Source organism: Papio anubis, chromosome 7, assembly GCF_008728515.1.
Source record: "Papio anubis isolate 15944 chromosome 7, Panubis1.0, whole genome shotgun sequence".
In the NCBI taxonomy this organism is placed as follows: domain Eukaryota; kingdom Metazoa; phylum Chordata; class Mammalia; order Primates; family Cercopithecidae; genus Papio; species Papio anubis.
This window is the reverse complement of record NC_044982.1, coordinates 1,196,964-1,214,295: the sequence shown is the minus strand read 5'-3', so window position 1 is coordinate 1,214,295 and position 17,332 is coordinate 1,196,964. Positions and strand designations below refer to the sequence as shown.

General features: G+C 52.9%; 1 protein-coding gene across 2 annotated transcripts; it reads left to right on the top strand.

The window, feature by feature from the left end:
* The first annotated feature begins 642 nt into the window (after window positions 1-642).
* Window positions 643-16,310, top strand: TEX22 (testis expressed 22). 2 transcript variants are annotated; one of them, XM_009212396.4, is made up of 4 exons: window positions 643-1,220; window positions 1,658-1,846; window positions 13,829-13,957; window positions 14,136-16,310. In XM_009212396.4, exons 2-4 carry the CDS (start codon window positions 1,697-1,699, stop codon window positions 14,313-14,315), a joined length of 459 nt encoding a protein of 152 aa, XP_009210660.2. In that variant the 5' UTR covers window positions 643-1,220; window positions 1,658-1,696; the 3' UTR covers window positions 14,316-16,310. The 2 variants fall into 2 exon arrangements, with proteins under 2 accessions (XP_009210660.2, XP_017817085.1); XM_017961596.3 differs by lacking the exon at window positions 643-1,220 and having other exon boundaries at window positions 1,227-1,846.
* Window positions 16,311-17,332: the final 1,022 nt, after the last annotated feature.

Below are 17,332 nucleotides of genomic sequence, written 5' to 3'. Positions count from 1 at the left end.
GCCAGTGTCCTGGTTCAGTGCCTCGGCCAGAGCTGGGGCAGGAGAGGGCCCCTGGATGGGAGCTGGGGGTGTCTCTGCAGGGGACTGGCAGCCTTGCCACACCGTCCTCATTCCCAGATGGAAAGACCTGAGTGCCTCTCGCCTTCCTCCGGGAATGAATTCCTCATGAAAATGACCAGGCCGCTTCTTCCGAGGGCCAGGCTGCCAGACCCACTCCTGTTCCTGAGCCGCCCTCTCCCCGAGACCTGTCCTGTCGTCCGCGGGTGTGCGGCCTGCAGGGGACTGAGAGCTGGGCTTGCTGGGCACCTCTGGAGTCTGACCCTGCGGGCCAAAGAGGCACCACTGTAGTTTCTGCAGACCCCCATGCGGTTCATTGTGCATTGTTTGGTTTCTAGGATGTATGTGTTGCTAGTTTTTCTTTTTTTTTAATGAAACCCGGGATTAATGTAAATAGCTTTTTGGGGAACGGATTCTAATGTCACGTACGTGACCGTGTGGACAATTTTAAGGTGCTGATGCAACACTAATAAACCTGGAGGGGCCGGCCCCGCCTGCAGTGTGATTCTCTCGGCCGTCCACCCCTTGGGGGCACGCGGCGGAGCAGCGCCTCCCTCCCGCCCACGCACCCTGTCCTAGGTCCGCCCCGCCACAGCCCTGCGGCCCCGCGCGCGGAAGTGGCCCGAGGCGAAGCGGTATCGCGCCTTGGGAAGGACGCAGGTCCGAAAGGGGCTCGGGCCGACAAACCCCAAGTTCAGGTCTGTGCTTCAGGAGATCCCGGAGGCTGACGCCAGGAAGAGCCCGCAGGGCGGTAGCTGCGATAGACCCGCTTATGCGCCGGGGACCTCGAGGCTGCCCCCACCCCCTACCCGCCGCAACTGAGACCAGAACGCAGGCGCAGCGCAGACCGGAAGCGGAACCGGCGGGGGCGGGGCCGGTCGTAGCGGAAGTTCCGGGAGGGGTGCCGGCCCCTTGGGCCTTCTCCACCTGCGGTGGACCTCACCGGTTACCCTGTGGCCCCTCCATCTGCGGCGGGCCTGCTCCTCCTTCTATCTTCGGACGCCCGCGTACCCCCGACCTCTGACCGCCGTTCCCGTGTGCCCCGCCCCCCGCCGAACCCCAGAGTGCCCCCGGCCTCCAGCTTGTGTCCTCCTGAGCCCTCCTCCCCCGTCTCTCCGCAGACCTCGGCCGCGCAGACCCACCCCCTCGGAGAGGGCGGGCACGTAAGGGCTCGGGGCTGGGCCTGGGGTGAGGCCTGGGCTGTGTAGAGGGGAGGTCTCAGGGTCGGGAGCAGGGCGGTGGCAAGAGCTCTGGGCCTTTCCTTGAGAGCGTGCCCACAGTGCTGGCTGAGGACTGATGCCCCTGGAACCGTTTGAGGGGGCTGGCAGAGGCGTGGCGTCCGTGCGGGAGGCTGCCGAAGGGTGACCGGGCTCCCGGGGTGGAGTCGGCAGGGGACAGTTTGGGAGGCCGGTGTGAAGAGCTGCGGCGGGAGCTGAGGGGATCCACTCCCCGCAGTGGGGTGGGTGATGCCTGGCCATTGACTGGAAGGTGACCCTCGCAGACCCTGACACTGCCACCATCTGCCCCCAGGGACTCAGGTATTGGTGGGCACATGGGTGGCCTTGGGCTCCACCCCACCTCATGCTGCTCGTTCCCCCAGATCTCAGAGGTGTGGACAAGCAGCCTACTAGGGCTAGAGATGGACAGCAGGAAGCTGTCCCCTCAGGGGAAGAAGCTGGAGTCGCACTTCTCCCAAGAGCACAGGCGACCCCCACTGGGCCCGACAGCATCCTGGGGCCAGCCCAGTACCCAGAGCAGCGCTCAGCAGGGACTGCAGACTCAGGACTGGGTAAGCAGGAAACCCTGGCCAAGGCCACCCTCCTGTCCCCAGCCCACCTGAGGCCGCTCTCCCTGGAAACTCCAGGCTGGCCATGATGGGCAGCCTCAGGGGAGGGCTGAGTGGGGACTGATGAGAAACAGACGGTTGAACTCAGGAGGCTGTCTTCCCCCATGGCCCTGGACGAGCACCAAGGTGGACCTGCATCCCTCTTGCCTCCAGAACCGTGGGCCACTGGCCTCTGCTGGGCTCTGTAGAGAGCTCTTCTAAGGCCAGGAAGGAGGCAAGGCAACACACTTCCCTCAGCCCTGCCCAGTGCCCCCCACCCCAGGCTGAAGGTGGCAAGAAGCGGGAGGGAAAGCAAGGTCCCCAGCAGGGGTGGCGTCCTCCCAACCAGGTGGGTCAGCTGTCAGGAGAATTTGACAAAAACAAAATATTGGGAGAGGCTTTGCTTGTGACTCCTCAAACCAGAAGCATCTCCTGGTCTCTCTGTTGCTGGACAGTGAGCTGCAGGCTTGTGCCAGGCCCAGTAGTGAGATTGATAGAATGTAGCTGTTGAGCCCCAGGATGTTCTCTGAGGGCAGAGGAAGCCAGAACCCCACTTGTGTGGTTCCACTTTTGGAAGGTTCAAAGCCAGGCTCAGAGATGGCTCCAGGCTGTGGCAAGATGGGTGCAGGGGCTTCTGGGCACTGGCAATACTTTGGCAGCTGGCGCTGGTCATGCGGCCAGTTCAGTGTGGGGAGCTCATTGAGCCATGCACACAGGCGTGTCTGCGTGTGTTCCTAGGGCTGCCCACTGAGGTCCCTTTGTACCCTCTCAGTCATGTCCTTCAGGCCCAAATGCCTTCAAGACCCCTATGACGGTGTCAAGTGCTGGGGAGTGGGGTGACCAAACCAGCAGACGCAGTGGCTTTTGGGAGGCAAACATCTCATGACAGGCAGTCCAGGCTATAAACACACATAGGTCACCTGTCTAGTGAGGGCTGCTCAAGAGGAGGTCCAGGGGCTGTGAGGCTTCTGTCCTGCACAGGGCTGGGGACAGGGCACTGTGTCTGAAGGGGTAGGGATGTGGGTGCAGGAGGAGTGTGTATTGGACCCACATCCTGCAAGGACACAGGGACCCGGTGGCTCTTGGGCAGGGGCAGCCAGGCTGTATTTGTAGTTCCAAGAGATAGACTGGTGGCTATGGGTTATGGTGGTTGAGGACAAGGCTGGGAGGCAGGAGAGTGGGCTGAAGGCCTCCGAGGGCCGGCGAGCAGTGGAAGAATGAGTTTGTTGGCCAAGGATGGAAAGGGGCATGGGTGCATCTCTGCTGACTGGCAGGTTTTTAGTTTGGGGACAGGGAATTTTCCCTAAAAAATGTGGGTGCCCAGATGACTTTACAGGTGGGCACTCCCAAACAAGAAATCAGTCATCCTCATTGGTGAAGCTTCACCTGCCCAGAGCCACTTCTGGTATGGAGCTGGTATCACCCAATACCAGTACCAGAAGAGAGCAGAGGGAGAGAAGGAAAAAGAGAAGGCAATATGCCAGTCTACCTGTGGGCATATACTGAAAAATCCTGAGTAAATACTGGATCAAATCCAGCAGCACCTGAAATGCTGAGTTTCATAGCCATAAGGATGGGTCTTGCACACTTCCACCTGCCAGGAGAGCAGGCACGTGTCTCTTCTCAGCTCTGTCCCAGTGCTTAGGACAGTGCCTGACACATAGTAGGTGCTCAATGAATGTATATGGAATCAATGAAATTGTAAATAAAAGAAGATTGTAACCCAAGGACAAAGAAATTTTGAAATCTATAAATAAAGTTCATTAACAACCGGTGGAAAATCACGTGATTATCTCAATAGATGTTGAAAAGTAATACTAATAAATTCCAGTATCTTTCCTTAAGAACAAAAGAAGTATAGAAACCTGTAGGTTCTGGATAAGGTGGGAAGAGATGGACATCCCTGTAGCCTGACGGAGGGGAGCTCTCAAGAGCTTGCAGTGACCACCAGTGGAAGTATTTTAGCTGCAAGCAGATGGATGCATGATACCACTGTGACGTTAAAAAAAATCGCCAGGTGCGGTGGCTCACGCCTGTAATCCCAGCACTTCGGGAGGCCAAGGTGGACGGATCACCTGAGGTCAGGAGTTGGAGACTATCCTGGCCAATGTGGTGAAACCCTGTCTCTACTAAAAATACAAAAATGAGCTGGGCATGGTGGTGGGTGCCTGTAATCCCAGCTACTTGGGAGGCTGAGGCAGGAGAATTGCTTGAACCTGGGAGTTGGAGGTTGCAGTGAGCCGAGATTCCACCACTGCACTCCAGCCTGGACGACAGAGGGAGACTCCGTCTCAAAAAAGTAAATAAACAGTATTCTGGAAATCGAAGCCTGTACAATAAATCAAGAAAATGAGATGTTGTATAAATATCTAAAAAGATGAAAATCACTGTTTGCAGCTAATATGTTACCTACTTGGAAAATCCAATTTAAGAAACATGAGTATGGATAAAAGAGGGAGTTTGGATATGTGATCACCATTCACAACTTTTCAACACAGTAAAAACAACTAGAAAATGGAATGGAAACAAAGGATACCATTCAATGTAGCAACAGGAGCCATGAAGTTCTTAGAAATAAACCTGTTATTTTTCAATTCCTTTATGAAGAACACTTTAAAATGTTACTGAATAGCATGTAGAGCTCCTCATGGAAATTTTTTATCATACTGGATGGGCAGATTTCACAGGTGTACAGGGTCTTGCTCTGTCACCAGGCTGGAGTACAGTGGCATGATCACAGCGTTACTGGAAAAAGGGTCTCCATCCAGACCCCAAGAGGGTTTTTGGATCTCATGCAGGAAAGAATTTGAGGCGAGCTGCAGAGTGCAGTGAGAAGAGATTATTTATCGAAAGCCGCTCCATTGCAGAGCAGGGCATCCTCAACAAGCAAGCAGAGGAACAGACCTGCTTTAAGTTTTTCTTTAATCGAGGTTTTATCTATGTAAAGACTAAACTAAGCTGTGCCTAGGTGTGGGTGAGCTGACAGCATAACGATTTATTATTCTATTGATTTAAAAAGGATTTGACATTTTAGTGTGCAAGTACATTAAAGCATAACTATAACTATAATTATCTGGAAAGCATATATTATTGTGGGTATTGGGACATCTAAACTTCCTTTTATAGGAGTTTGTCCTTGTAGGCATTACCAAGCTGCTTCCTTAGCTGTAAACATCTTAGGGCCATGGTTGTAACCTGCAAGGAATGTGCTCTATTAGTCTCAAGATGGAGTTGAACATAAAGTGACGTTATCCTGGCTCTCCTAGACTCCTGTTTCTCTAATATCAGCTCACTACAGCCTGGACCTCCTGGACTCAAGCTATCCTCCCACCTCAGCCTCCCAAGTAGCTGGGACCACAGTGGCGTGCCACCATGCCTAGCTAATTTTTAAAAATTTTTTGTAGAGACGGAGTCTTACTGTGTTGCCTGGTTTGGTCTTGAACTGGGCTCATGTGATCTTCCATGTGTTCCAAAGTGTTAAGATTACAGGCATGAGCCTTTGCACCCAGCAAGATTTAACATTTTAAACGTGTCAGGCTTCTGAAAAACAATTCAGTGTTTTTTAAAAAAACAGACTTCATGAATCTTGAAAATTTCATTTTAAATGTATATGGTGATTCTGGAAATGTATTACTAGTTTACTTTTTAAAAAAGATTAGAGACAGGGTCTCACTATGTTACCTAGGCTGGTCTCTAACTCCTGGCCTTCCAAAGAGCTGGGATCGCAGGCATGAGCCACCATAGCCAGCCTTTGGCCATGTATTAGTTATCCATTGCTGCATGACAAATTTCCCCAGAGCTTAGCAACTTAAAACAGTAACTATTTTTATCTTAGTTTCTGTAGGTTAGAAATTTGGGAGCTGCTTAGCTGTGGCTTTGGTTTGAGATCTCTCGGGAGCTTATAGTTGAGATAGCAGCCAACGCTTCAGTCATCTCAAAGTTTGAGGAAGGCTGGAGACTGCTTCCACGGCAGCTCACTCACGTGACTGGCAAGTCCATGATAGGGGCTGGCAGGAGGCTCAGCTCCTCACCACGTGCATCTCCCCATAGGACAGCTTCAGTATCCTCAGTACGGTGGCTGGCTTCCCCCAGAGTGAGTGCTTGGAGAGAGAGAGAGCACTTGGAGAGAGAGTGAGCTGGAAGCCGCAATGACTTCCATAACTTAACCTAGGAAGTCACACTTCTACAGTGTCCTTTTTGGATACACTGGTGATCCTATTTAATGTGAGAAGGGATGACACAAGGGCATGAATAGCAGGAGGTGAGAATCATCGGATGCCATCTTGGAGGATAGCTCTCACAGGCAGTCATTTAGTCTATAGGCTTTAAAAGATTATGTACTGAGAAGCATAATAGTGAAATTGCAGAATGCCAGAGACAAAAACCTCAGAAGCAATTCGAGCGGGAAGACAGAACCTTCAAAGGAGCCACGGGAGCTCGTCACGGTAGAGCAGTAGTGTGCCTATTCTCAGGGGAAGCCATGCTCAGCCTTGAATATTAGGCCTAGCAAAAATGGTTTATACGAAAAAGGCTAAATAAAGTTTTTAAATGATAAAAGAGAGAATTTGCCCCCGGCACACTCTCACCTCAGTTCTGAAGAAATGATCTCAAAGCATCATGAAAGTGATCGCAGAACGTCTGAAATGGATAAAGCATGAGAGGAAGCAGGAAGTGCGTGAGTAAACTGAAACTGACAGTCACTGGATGTCACTCATGGACAGAAAAACAAGGATGCAATCAATATATGTACCTGCAATGGCATAAAGTCAGGATGGTGCCTGTGAGTGGAACTGAGGTGTTCTAAGTTCCTCTGTTTGAGAAGAGGATGGGGGTGGGCCATGGTGGCTCACACCTGTAATCCCAGTACTTTGGGAGGTCAAGGTGGGAGGATTGCTTGAGCCCAGCCTGGCAACATGCCAAAACCCCATCTCTACAGAAAAATACAAAAAGTTAGCCAGGCATGGTGGCATGTACCTTTAGTCCCAGCTACTTGGGAGGCTGAGGCAGGAGGATGACTTGAGCCTGTGAGGCAGAAACTGCAGTGAGCTGAGATTGCACCACTGCACTCCAGCCTGGGCGACAGAGCCAGACCTTGACCCCCCCCCCCAAAAAAAAAAAAAAAGAAAAAGATGGAGTTGCTTGTCAACTTTGGACTTAGATAAGTTTGCCTGCCCTCACTGTTTACAGCAGAAGAACAGAAAGAGATACGGTGGCAGATAGAATCGCCGGCGTGTCATTTAATTCAGTCAATGAAAGTGGACTAAGTGTTCCAGTTAAAAAACAGACACTGTCAGAGTGGGCTGAAAACAACCAAAGTCAGCGGTAGCGCTGTGAACATGTGCAGGGGTAAGCACAGGAATATTCCAACTGCATGGTGAAGATGGACACCATACAGCTGTGTATCAGTTCACATTGCATTTTTCTGTCAAACAGCAAACTTACCTCGGATTTGGGGATGTGGTTGTGTGGATGCCTGTTGCATGCAGCCGTGAGTGTGAGTCTCAGACCTATTCCTGAGTGAAAGAGGCAAAAAGGTGACAAAATTATTCATGCCATGTGGCTTTGTTCAGAGTTCAAAAGCATGCAGAAGTAAACAAGATATTGCTAATATTCATTAAAGTATAATTTGAAAAAATAAAGATGTTTTAAAATGTTTACTTGGAAAAGGAACCATGCAACAATTTTGGAAAATAAGAGCAAGGCCTGGCTTGTCGACACCAGATCCCGCAACTAAAACTGTGTGGCCCTGTGGCAGAGGGTGGCAGAGACACCACTGCCTGGACAAGTAGCCTGGAAACCGGCGTGTGCATCAATGTGGGGATTTAATTTGTGTTGAGCATGGCATTTCAGAGTAGTGAGAAACAGACCTTTCAATAAGTGCTATCGGGGTGACTGGGTGTATAGTTAGAAGATGGTAGACTGCGGCTCCATCTCTCAAAAAAATGCACACACAAAAAGCATTAAACCCAAACCATGTAAGCACTGAGAGTATATGAGAGGATATTTAGGATCTGGAAGTGATAAACGCCTTTCGTAGGCCAAACACAAAATCCTTGAAGGAAAAGCCTGACAAATCTAACTGCAGAGTTTTTAAACATTCTGTGCAATCAAAAACATAAAAATGTTAAACGACAGTCTGGAAGAAAATAGTTGTAATATTTATAACATTCAAATGTTTACCAACCAGAATCCATAAAGAGATGCTTGAAAGCAATGAGGAAACTATTTTTAAAATTGAATAGAAAAGTGGGCCAGGCACAGTGGTTCACCATTGTAATCCCAACAACACTTCAGGAGGCCAAGGCAGGAGGATCACTTAAGGCCAGGAGTTCAAGACTAGTCTGGACAGCATAGTGAAACTCTATCTCTGCAAAAAATAAAAATTAGGCAGGGTGGTGTGCCACTGTAGACTCCCAGCTGCTCAGGAGGCAGAACAAGACCCTGTATCAAAAAAAAAAAAAAAAAAAAAGGAAAAAAAGAAAGAATGAGGTCTCCATACTCGCAGTTCCAAAAATTAAATAAATAAATAAATAAAGCAAAACATGAAACAGTGAAGAAGTTGGCAAAAATTGTATAAAGGTGGATCTATGTGGAGTTGGTGAGGATGTAAGGAAAGAGTGAGTCTTTTATTGGTTTTTCAGAGAACCCACTGTGATCATTATTCACTGTTTAATTTTAATTTATTCATTAATCTTTCCTAATTTCACCTTTAAGCTTTCAGACCATTTGTTTTGCTGTTCTTTTTCTGTCTTTTCAAATAACTTGCACGGTTATGGTTTGGGGACCTTTTTCTAAAGATGTGTTTAAAGCTCTAGTTTCTCAGAGCACAGCTTTGACCATACCTCATGTTTTGGTGTGTCCTGCTTTCACTGTTCATTTCTCAGCCACCACATCTGGCTAATTTCTTTAAAACAAATTTTTTTTTTTTGAGACAGTCTCACTCTGTCGCCCAGGCTGGAGTGCAGTGGCACAATCTTGGCTCACTGCAGCCTCCACCTCCTGGGTTCAAGCAATGCTCCTGTCTCAGCCTCCTGAGTAGCTGGGATTACAGGTGCACGCCACTCTGGACAGAGCCTCGCTCTGTCGCCCAGACTGGAGTGCAGTGGCGCCATGTTGTCTCACTGCAAGCTCTGCCTCCCGGGTTCACGCCATTCTCCTGCCTCAGCCTCCCGAGTAGCTGGGACTACAGGCGCCCACCACCATGCCCGGCTAATTTTTTGTATTTTTAGTAGAGACGGGGTTTCACCATGTTAGCCAGGATGGTCTCGATCTCCTGACCTCGTGATCCACCTGCCTCGGCCTCCCAAAGTGCTGGGATTACAGGCGTGAGCCACTGTGCCCAGCCATGCCTGGCTCATATTTTATATGTTAGTAGGCATGGGGTTTCATCATGTTGCCCAGGCTGGTGTCAAACTCCTGAGCTCAGGCAATTCATCCACCTTGGCCTCCCAAAGTGCTGGGATTACAGGCGTGAGCCACCATGCCCAGCCAATTTCTTAAATTTTTTTAGAGATAGGATCTCACTGTGTTGCCTAGGCTACAGTGCAGTGTGCGGCACTATCACGGCTCACTGCAGCCTCGAACCCCTAGCCTCAAGTGATCCTCCCATCTCAGCCTCCCAAATAGCTGGGACTGTAGGTGCACGTCACCATGCCCAGCTAATGATTTTTTGTAGAGATGAGGTCTCCCTATGTTGCCCAGGCTAGTGTCGAACTCTGCTGAGGTCAAGCCATCCTTCTGCCTAGGCCTCCCAAAGCATTGGGATTATAGACGAGAGCCACTGCACTCTGCCATTGTTTGTTTCTAAATAAATTGGTATTTCAGTCTTGATTTTCTTTTTCACTTGGGAGTTAATTAGAAGGTGGTTTGGAATGTCCGTGTCAACAGGAGTGTTTTGTTATCCTTTTGCTATTAATTTCTAATTGTGTCACTTTGTAGTTGCAGAACCCTATGTTATGGGAGTCTGTCTGCATGAGGGTCTGTCTGTGTTATGGGAGTCTGTCTGCGTGGGGGTCTGTCTGTGTTATGGGGGTCTGTCTGCGTGGGGGTCTGTTATGGAGGTCTGTCTGCATGGGGGTCTATCTGTTATGGGGATCTGTCTGCATGGGGGTCTGTGTTACGGGGATCTGTCTGCATTGGGGTATATCTGTGGGTCTGCGTTGAGGTCTGTGTTACGGAGGTCTGTCTGCATGGGGATCTATCTGTTTTGGGGCTCTGTCTGCATTGGTCTGTTTTGTTTGTGGCCAACTCATGTGCATGTTGAGTGTGTTTGGGAAGAACATGGATTCTCTGTGGGTTAAAGAGTTCTGTACATGTTCTCCTGTGTCTGTTGTATTACTCATTACTTAAATCTTAATTTTTGTTAATTTTAAGTTACTTTTGTTAAAACATACATATTTAGAACAGCAGTCCCCAAAGCCACACTCAGCCTTGCAGACGTCCCTGCATGCTGAGGTGAGAAGTGCACTTTTGCTGGTATGCTGCCTCCTCTCCTCTCCTTTCCTTTCCTTTTTCCTTTTTCCTTTTTCCTTTCCTTTCCTTTCGACAGAGTCTCACTGTATCGCCAGGCTGGAGTGCAGTGGTGCAATTTTGGCTCACTGCAACCTCCGCCTCCGGGGTTCAAGTGATTCTCCTGTCTCAGCCTCCCAAGTAGCTGGGACTACAGGTACCCACCACCACACCCAGCTGATTTTTGTGTTTTTTTGTTTGTTTTTTGTTTTTGAGACAATCTCGCTCCGTCGCCTAGGCTGGAGTGCAATGGCGTGATCTTGGCTCACTGCAACCTCCACCTCCTGGATTCAAGCGATTCTCCTGCCTCAGCTTCCCAAGTAGCTGGGATTATGGGTGCACGCCACCATGCTGGGCTTATTTTTGTATTTTTAGTAGACACGGGGTTTCACCATGTAGGCCAGGCTGGTCTCGAACTCCTGACCTCAAGTGATCCGCCAGCCTGGCCTCCCAAAATGCTGGGATTACAGGCGTGAGCCACCACACCCGGCCGCACTGCCTCCTTTTCATTCCTCTGTCTTGCATTCTGTCCATGCCCCACTGCAGAGACGAAGGGTGTAGCGCCCCTTCCCCATCCTCTCACCAGCATTCTGTCTACTCAGCAGAAACCCAGTTCCACTGTTAGCTTTACAGTGACCATGTGGCATCGTGACCGTGGGGTGGCCGTGTTTCCTTTGTGCTGCTTTTGGTGTTCCCTGGAGGAAATCGTTGTGTACCCGCCCCCCTCCTCCTCCTCTCTCCTCCATTTTCTATGAACTGATTATTCTTTCCTAAACCTTCCAACAAATCTAGGACTCTGCTCTCACAGACCCCTGCACATTGGGTCGTCTGGAGCTGCGTTTTCTCCTTGGCAGTGGCCTTCCTGGAGCCCTGGACTGCCAGCAACGAGCCCAGCTGGCAGGGCCACTGAGCAGGCTTCCCTACTCCCTCTCCCTTCTAGACTCCCCCACAATCCATCTGCCTCCTGTCTACAGGGCCCCTTGTTTCCTGGGCCCCGGCTTACTCTCCCTGGTTAGTCCTTTGTTTTGGTGGAGTACATCCAGCAGCTTCCTCTAAAAGGGTTCAGAGGATGTGAAAGTTTCGAAGACTCTAAAGATGTGAAAATATCTTTATTCTGCCTGTATGCTTGAATGACACCTTGGTTGGGTGAGATACAAGGTGGGAAATAATTTTCTTTCAGGATTTTGAGGCATTGTCCATTACCTTCTGGCTTGCAGCGCTGCTGTGTGGTGGTGCCCTGGACTATTAAGACTTTTTTTTTTTTTTTTTTTTGAGACAGAGTCTTGCACTGTCGCCCAGGCTGGAGTGCAGTAGTGCAATCCTAGCTCACTGTGGCCTTGAACTCCTGGGGAGTTCAAGGGGATTGAGCGATTGTCCCTCCTCAGCCTCCTGAAGTGCTTGGATTACAGCTACTGTGCCCAGCCAGAATTTCCTTACATTTTCTTTCTCCCTTCCTTTCTTTCTTTCGTTCATTCTTTCATTCTCTCTTTCTCCTTCCTTCTTTCCTTTTCTTTCTTTCTCTTTCTTTTTTTCTTTTTTTTTTTTTTTTTTCAGAGTCTTACTCTGTCACCCAGGCTGGAGTGCAGTGGCAAAACCACAGCTCACTGCAGCCTCAACCTCCTGGCTCAGGCGATCTCTGCCTCAGCCTCCCAGTAGCTAGGACTACAGGCATGTGCCACTGAATTTGGCTAATTTTTTAATTTTTCTTTTGTAGAGATGGGGTCTCACAGGCTGGTTTAGAATTCCTGACCTCAAGCAATCCTCCTGCCTTGGGCTCCCAAACTGCTGGGATTACAGATGTGAACCATCACGTCCAGCCTCCTTACCTGTCTTTGTTTGTTTGAGACGGAGTTTCGCTCTTGTTGCCCAGACTGAAGTGCAATGGCATGATCTCGGCTCAGTGCAACCTCCACCTCCCGGGTTCAAGCGATTATCCTGCCTTAGCCTCTTGAGTAGCTGAGATTACAGGCATGTGCCACCACGCCTGGCTAATTTTGTATTTTTAGTAGAGACGGGGTTTCTCCATGTTGGTCAGGCTGGTCTTGAACTCCTGACCTCAGGTGATCTGCCTGTCTCGGCCTCCTAAAGTGCTGGGATTACAGGCATGAGCCACCGCACCCGGCTGGCCTTTTTACTTTTTTTTTTTTTTTTTGAGACGTCTCGCTCTGTCGCCCAGGCTGGAGTGCGATGGCGCGATCTTGGCTCACTGCAAGCTCCGCCTCCTGGGTTCACGCCATTCTCCTGCCTCAGCCTCCCGAGTAGCTGGGACTACAGGCGCCCGCCACCACGCCCGGCTAATTTTTTGTATTTTTAGTAGAGATGGGGTTTCACCGTGTTAGCCAGGATGGTCTCGGTCTCCTGACCTCGTGATCCTCCTGTCTCGGCCTCCCAAAGTGCTGGGATTACAGGCATGAGCCACCACGCCTGGCCCCTTTTTACTTTTTAAGGCTTAATAATATTCCATTTCTGGATCTGCCACATTTTGTTTATCCATTCATCCATTGTGGAAACCTGGATTCCTTCCACATTTTCGCTGTTGTGAATAATGACCACTGCTGTGAACATTCCCCGTCGGAGTGCACACATCTGTTCGCCTTCCTGCTTTCAGCTCTTTTGGGTATATACCCCAAAGCAGAATTGCTGAATCCCGTGGCAGTTCTGTTTTTAGTGTTTTGAGGAATGAGAATTCACCTCGATTTTGCATGAATCCCACTCTTAGCATGGCACTGCCTTCTCTCCCCTCTCCCCTTCCCTCTGGTGAGGGAGTTGGAGGATGGTGGACTTCAAGCTGAGCACAGTCTGGAGGAACCGTCTCCTGCAGCCTACATGGGAAGTTCCCTCTTGGGGGATGGGGGTTGTCCCGGGGACCCCACCTGTTTCTGACCTTTCCCTGTGGCCCTCCCACAGCTCCTCCAGCTGGTCCCTGCCTTCCAGTCTCCTGTACCCTGCCAGGGGCCCTCCTCCACTGGCGCTGGTCTTTTGTCTATGGATTCATCTTTATTTTCTCCCTTACTCTCTTTATGATCATTTCAGAGGGGTCTGGGGAGAAGGGCGGTCTGGAGCTGGCCTTAGTCCTGCCTTTCCTGAGGCACACAACAGTGTGTTCGAGCTCCAGGGGTCCTCCTGCCGGTCAAGCGGGGGGCCGGCCGTGAGGACTAAGCAGTCCAGAGGCAGCCCCGCTGTACATGAAGCCGGGCACGTACTGGGTTGGGGGTGTCCTGGCACAGATTACTGTGCAAAGCCACAGAGGGCCACACGGCCTGAGGCCCCGCGCCGGGAGCTGGCGCTGGAGCAGCGGGAGGCTGAGCAGACGGCGCTTTAGAAAGTGCCCCCTGGCCGCTGAGGGAGCCAGCTCTGAGGGTCAGCGCGTGCTGGGTAGGAGCGGCAAAGGAGAGCTGGCGCCGAGGCCCTCGCCGACCCGCTGCCCTTTCCCCGCAGGTGTGCGAGCCGCCGGAGCGCAGGCGCCCGGGCCGCCACTGGAGCGTCAGCATCGACGAGCGCCGGCGGCTGGCCATGCTGGGCGGCCGGGAGAGGCCGGGCGCCGCCGGGGCCCCGCTACACTGCAGGGTGCGCGGGGGCGGGTCCTCCCAGCCGGGTCCCAGCCCCGCCCCGCCCCGCCCCGCCCCGCCCCTCCACCTCGCCTCCCTGGACTCAGTCCAACTGGGCCCTTTACCCTGCAGCTCCCGGGCCCCACCCTTATCCCCTTCCCGCCCCTCAAGGCTCCCTGACCCACCCTCGCCCGCAGGACATCGTGCAGATGGTAGCCCAGCTGGTGTCAGAGGACGTGGACAAGGACGTGCTGTTTCCCCACCCGCTGAGGTCCACCGAGTCCACCAACGCCTTCCAGGCCTTCCTGGCGCGGAGTGCGCCTTTCTGGCATAATGCGACTTTCGAGGCCCGGGCCTCGAGGTCACCCCCTTCCTAAGAGCCCGACTCAGCCCATTGTGTGTCTTCCAGTGCCTTTCCTTGGGGGCCCAGGGTGGGGGCAGCCTCTGCGCCTTCTTTGTGCCCCACCAGGGTTATCACGACCACCCATGATGGTCAGGCAGAACCTGGCTCCGGACAGCCTGCAGCTCCTGAGGCCTTGGAGACCGGGCTAGGGGCTATCGGAGGCCATCTAGGGGAGGGAAGTACTGCCCCGGGTCAGTTTGAGGGGGCTCTGGCAAGGCCTGGGTAGCAGGAGCTTGCCCTCGGGACCGCTGAGAGGAGGCCTCGGGGTACCTGGGCCTGTCTGAGGTGCACTGGTGTCCTGGGAGGCCCCAGTGGCAGGCGCTGCCTGGAGACTCAGCTCCTTTGCTGGCCTGGTCTGGGGAACTGGGTACCTGCCTGCACCAGGCTGTGAGATGGGCCAGGGACAGTTCTCCAGAGGGCGGGGTCTCACATTGGGTCCTGCCTCTGAAGACCCAGAAGGGCGCACGGGATCCCAGGGGTGCTGTGGTGGGGAGTAGCAAGCCCAGGGACCCAATACGGTGCCCAGCTTAGAGAGAGGCTGTCTGGAGGCAGAGCTGCCTCCTGGCCTCTGGACAGCGATGCTGGTGGTGGCCGAGGGCCAAGGGGGTAGCCTACGCAGGGGGTCTGAGCAACTGCTTACCTGTCAGCTGCAGAGTTGGCTGGAGCAGGGGCCTGTGGGCCATGGTCCACTGGGTGACTGCCTTGTTTCCAGGCTGCAGGGCCCTCGGAAGGGTGGTGTCCCAGCTGCATTTTGGGGATACTAAGTTGCAGGAGGACTGGATTGGGAGGCGGGGCAGGAGGGCTGTGAGCATGGGTTCCCAGCCCGGGGTGGGTGGGGGTGGGGAAAGGGCCCTGGACTCCGTGACTGACGGTTAGGGGCCTGACTGGGCTTCTGTGGAGGTGGCTAAGTGGAGGAGGCTTTGGGGCAAGTGGAGGTGATCACTCCTGGGCCCCAGGTGAGGGCAGGAGCTGGACCTGTGCGGTGGCCTGGACCACCAGACACACACATGCTAGCTGTGCTGCCCCCCTGGCCTCCACCCCTCCCCTTCCCACTGCTGAGAAGCCACCTGCTGCCCTGACACTGGATCCCTGGCCCGACTTGAATCCTCTGCACCTGCCTGTGTCCCCTTCTTACTGTAAGACTCAGTGAAGTTCCCTCCTCCTTCTGGAAGTCTTCCAAGATTACATAGCCAGGTGCCCCCCTTCTCTCCCAAGTCCTCTGAATGTCATTTGGTGCACCCTAGGGATCCTCTGCATTTCTCAGGAGCCCTAGGGTAGGTGGGTGGAGGGCAGATCCTCCAGGGGCTAGAGCAGGTGTCCTTAAGGGTGTGGTGAGTTTTGGGCAGGGCATTGGGGCCATAATGACCCACCCCCTCTGAGGTCCCTGACGATGATGTGGGGAATGGGGTCCTATGGGCCCAGCTCCATGCCAGGCAGGAAGATGCAGGTGAGCCCTGCATCCCGAGGTGTAAACAGGGCAGAGCGGAGCTGACAGGTAAGCAGTTGCCATGGGGATGGCGAGCTGGGCAGTCCTCTGTTCCTGGGTGGCTTTGAAGGACCCCTCGTTATGACTGTGACTTGGGGATGGGCTGGGCTCATCCCGCCAGCTCTCCTGCCCTCGTTTGGGTGTCTCCTGAGGCGGCAGTCAGAGGGTGGTGGTCCAGGACGCTGGCGATGCTGGGATGGTTGCCCTCTCTGCTCCATGAGGTCTCCCTACAGAGCGCCTCCCCCATGGTGGCAGCAGAGGCAAAACCCTGGCCTCCTTCAGGCTGAGGCCCAGAGCCGACCTCCTGGTGGGTAAGGTGGCCACAGGGCCAGCCGGCAGCAGGGTATTGGCACTGAGACGCACAGGCCTCTCCAACAGAGGTGGTGCCAGGACAGAGGCAGTGCCTGGAGACTGCCTGGGTTGTCACAACTGGGATTTGTGTACTAGTTTTCTGTAGCTGCCATAAAAATTGCCACAAATTCAGTAGGTTTTGGTTTTTCTTTTTTTTGGTGGTGGTGGGGGCGGGGGGGCAGGCTTCTATGTTGCCTAGGCTGGTCTTGAACTATTGGACTCAAGTGATCCCCCCACCTTGGCCTCCTGGGTAGCTGGGACTGCAGGCGCATCCAACCACACCCGGCTTTTTTTTTTTTTTAAAGTTTTTGTAGAGAAACAGTCATGGTATGTTGCCCAGGCTGGTCTTGAACTCCTCGACCCAAGCAATCATCTTGCCTCAGTCTCCTGAGTAGCTGCGGCTATAGGAGTGTTCCACTGGTGCCTGGCTTTGAGTGTTTTAAAACAACACTAATTTATTAGCTAAGTTTTATAGAAGTTCAAAATGGGTATCTTTGGGCTCAGAATGAGGGGTTGGCAGAGTTCTGTTCCTTCTGGAGGCGCCAGGGGAGACTCTGTTTCCCTGATTTTTCCAGCCTCAAGAAGCTGCCCACATTCCTTGACTGGTAGTTCTGGTCTCCTTTGGAGCGGCAGTGCCCCTCTCTGCCCTGCCCTTCTCTGCCCACCTCTCCTCTGCCTCCCTCCTGCACCCTGAAACACCCTTGTGGAGACGCTGGGCCCACCCGGAAGATCCAGGGTCGCCTGCTTGCTTTCGGGTGAACTGGTTAGCGCCCTTCCTAACCTGCCACTTAACCCACTTAACCCAGCCTGCCCCAAGGTTCTGGGGATTTGTGCACAAGTATCTGTGGGAGGGGCATTCTGCCTTCCACAGGGGCTGCCGGCACCTGGTGGGTAGAGGCGGGGGTGCTGTGCTGCTCAGGATCCCGAAGTGCACGGGCAGCCCCAAACCACGAGGGCCCGGCAGGAAACCCTGGGGCAGAGGAGGGTTCGTGGGGCAGGAGCGCATGTGAAGCCCACCTTGCAAGGAGAGGGGCACGCTCGTCTCGGGACGGCAGAGGGCGGGTCTCCGAGGCGCGTGGAATCAAGGGGACGGAAGAAGCAGTCTCGGGAGTGGGAAGGATCCTGGGAGGGGCGTGAGGATCTCCCGAAGTATC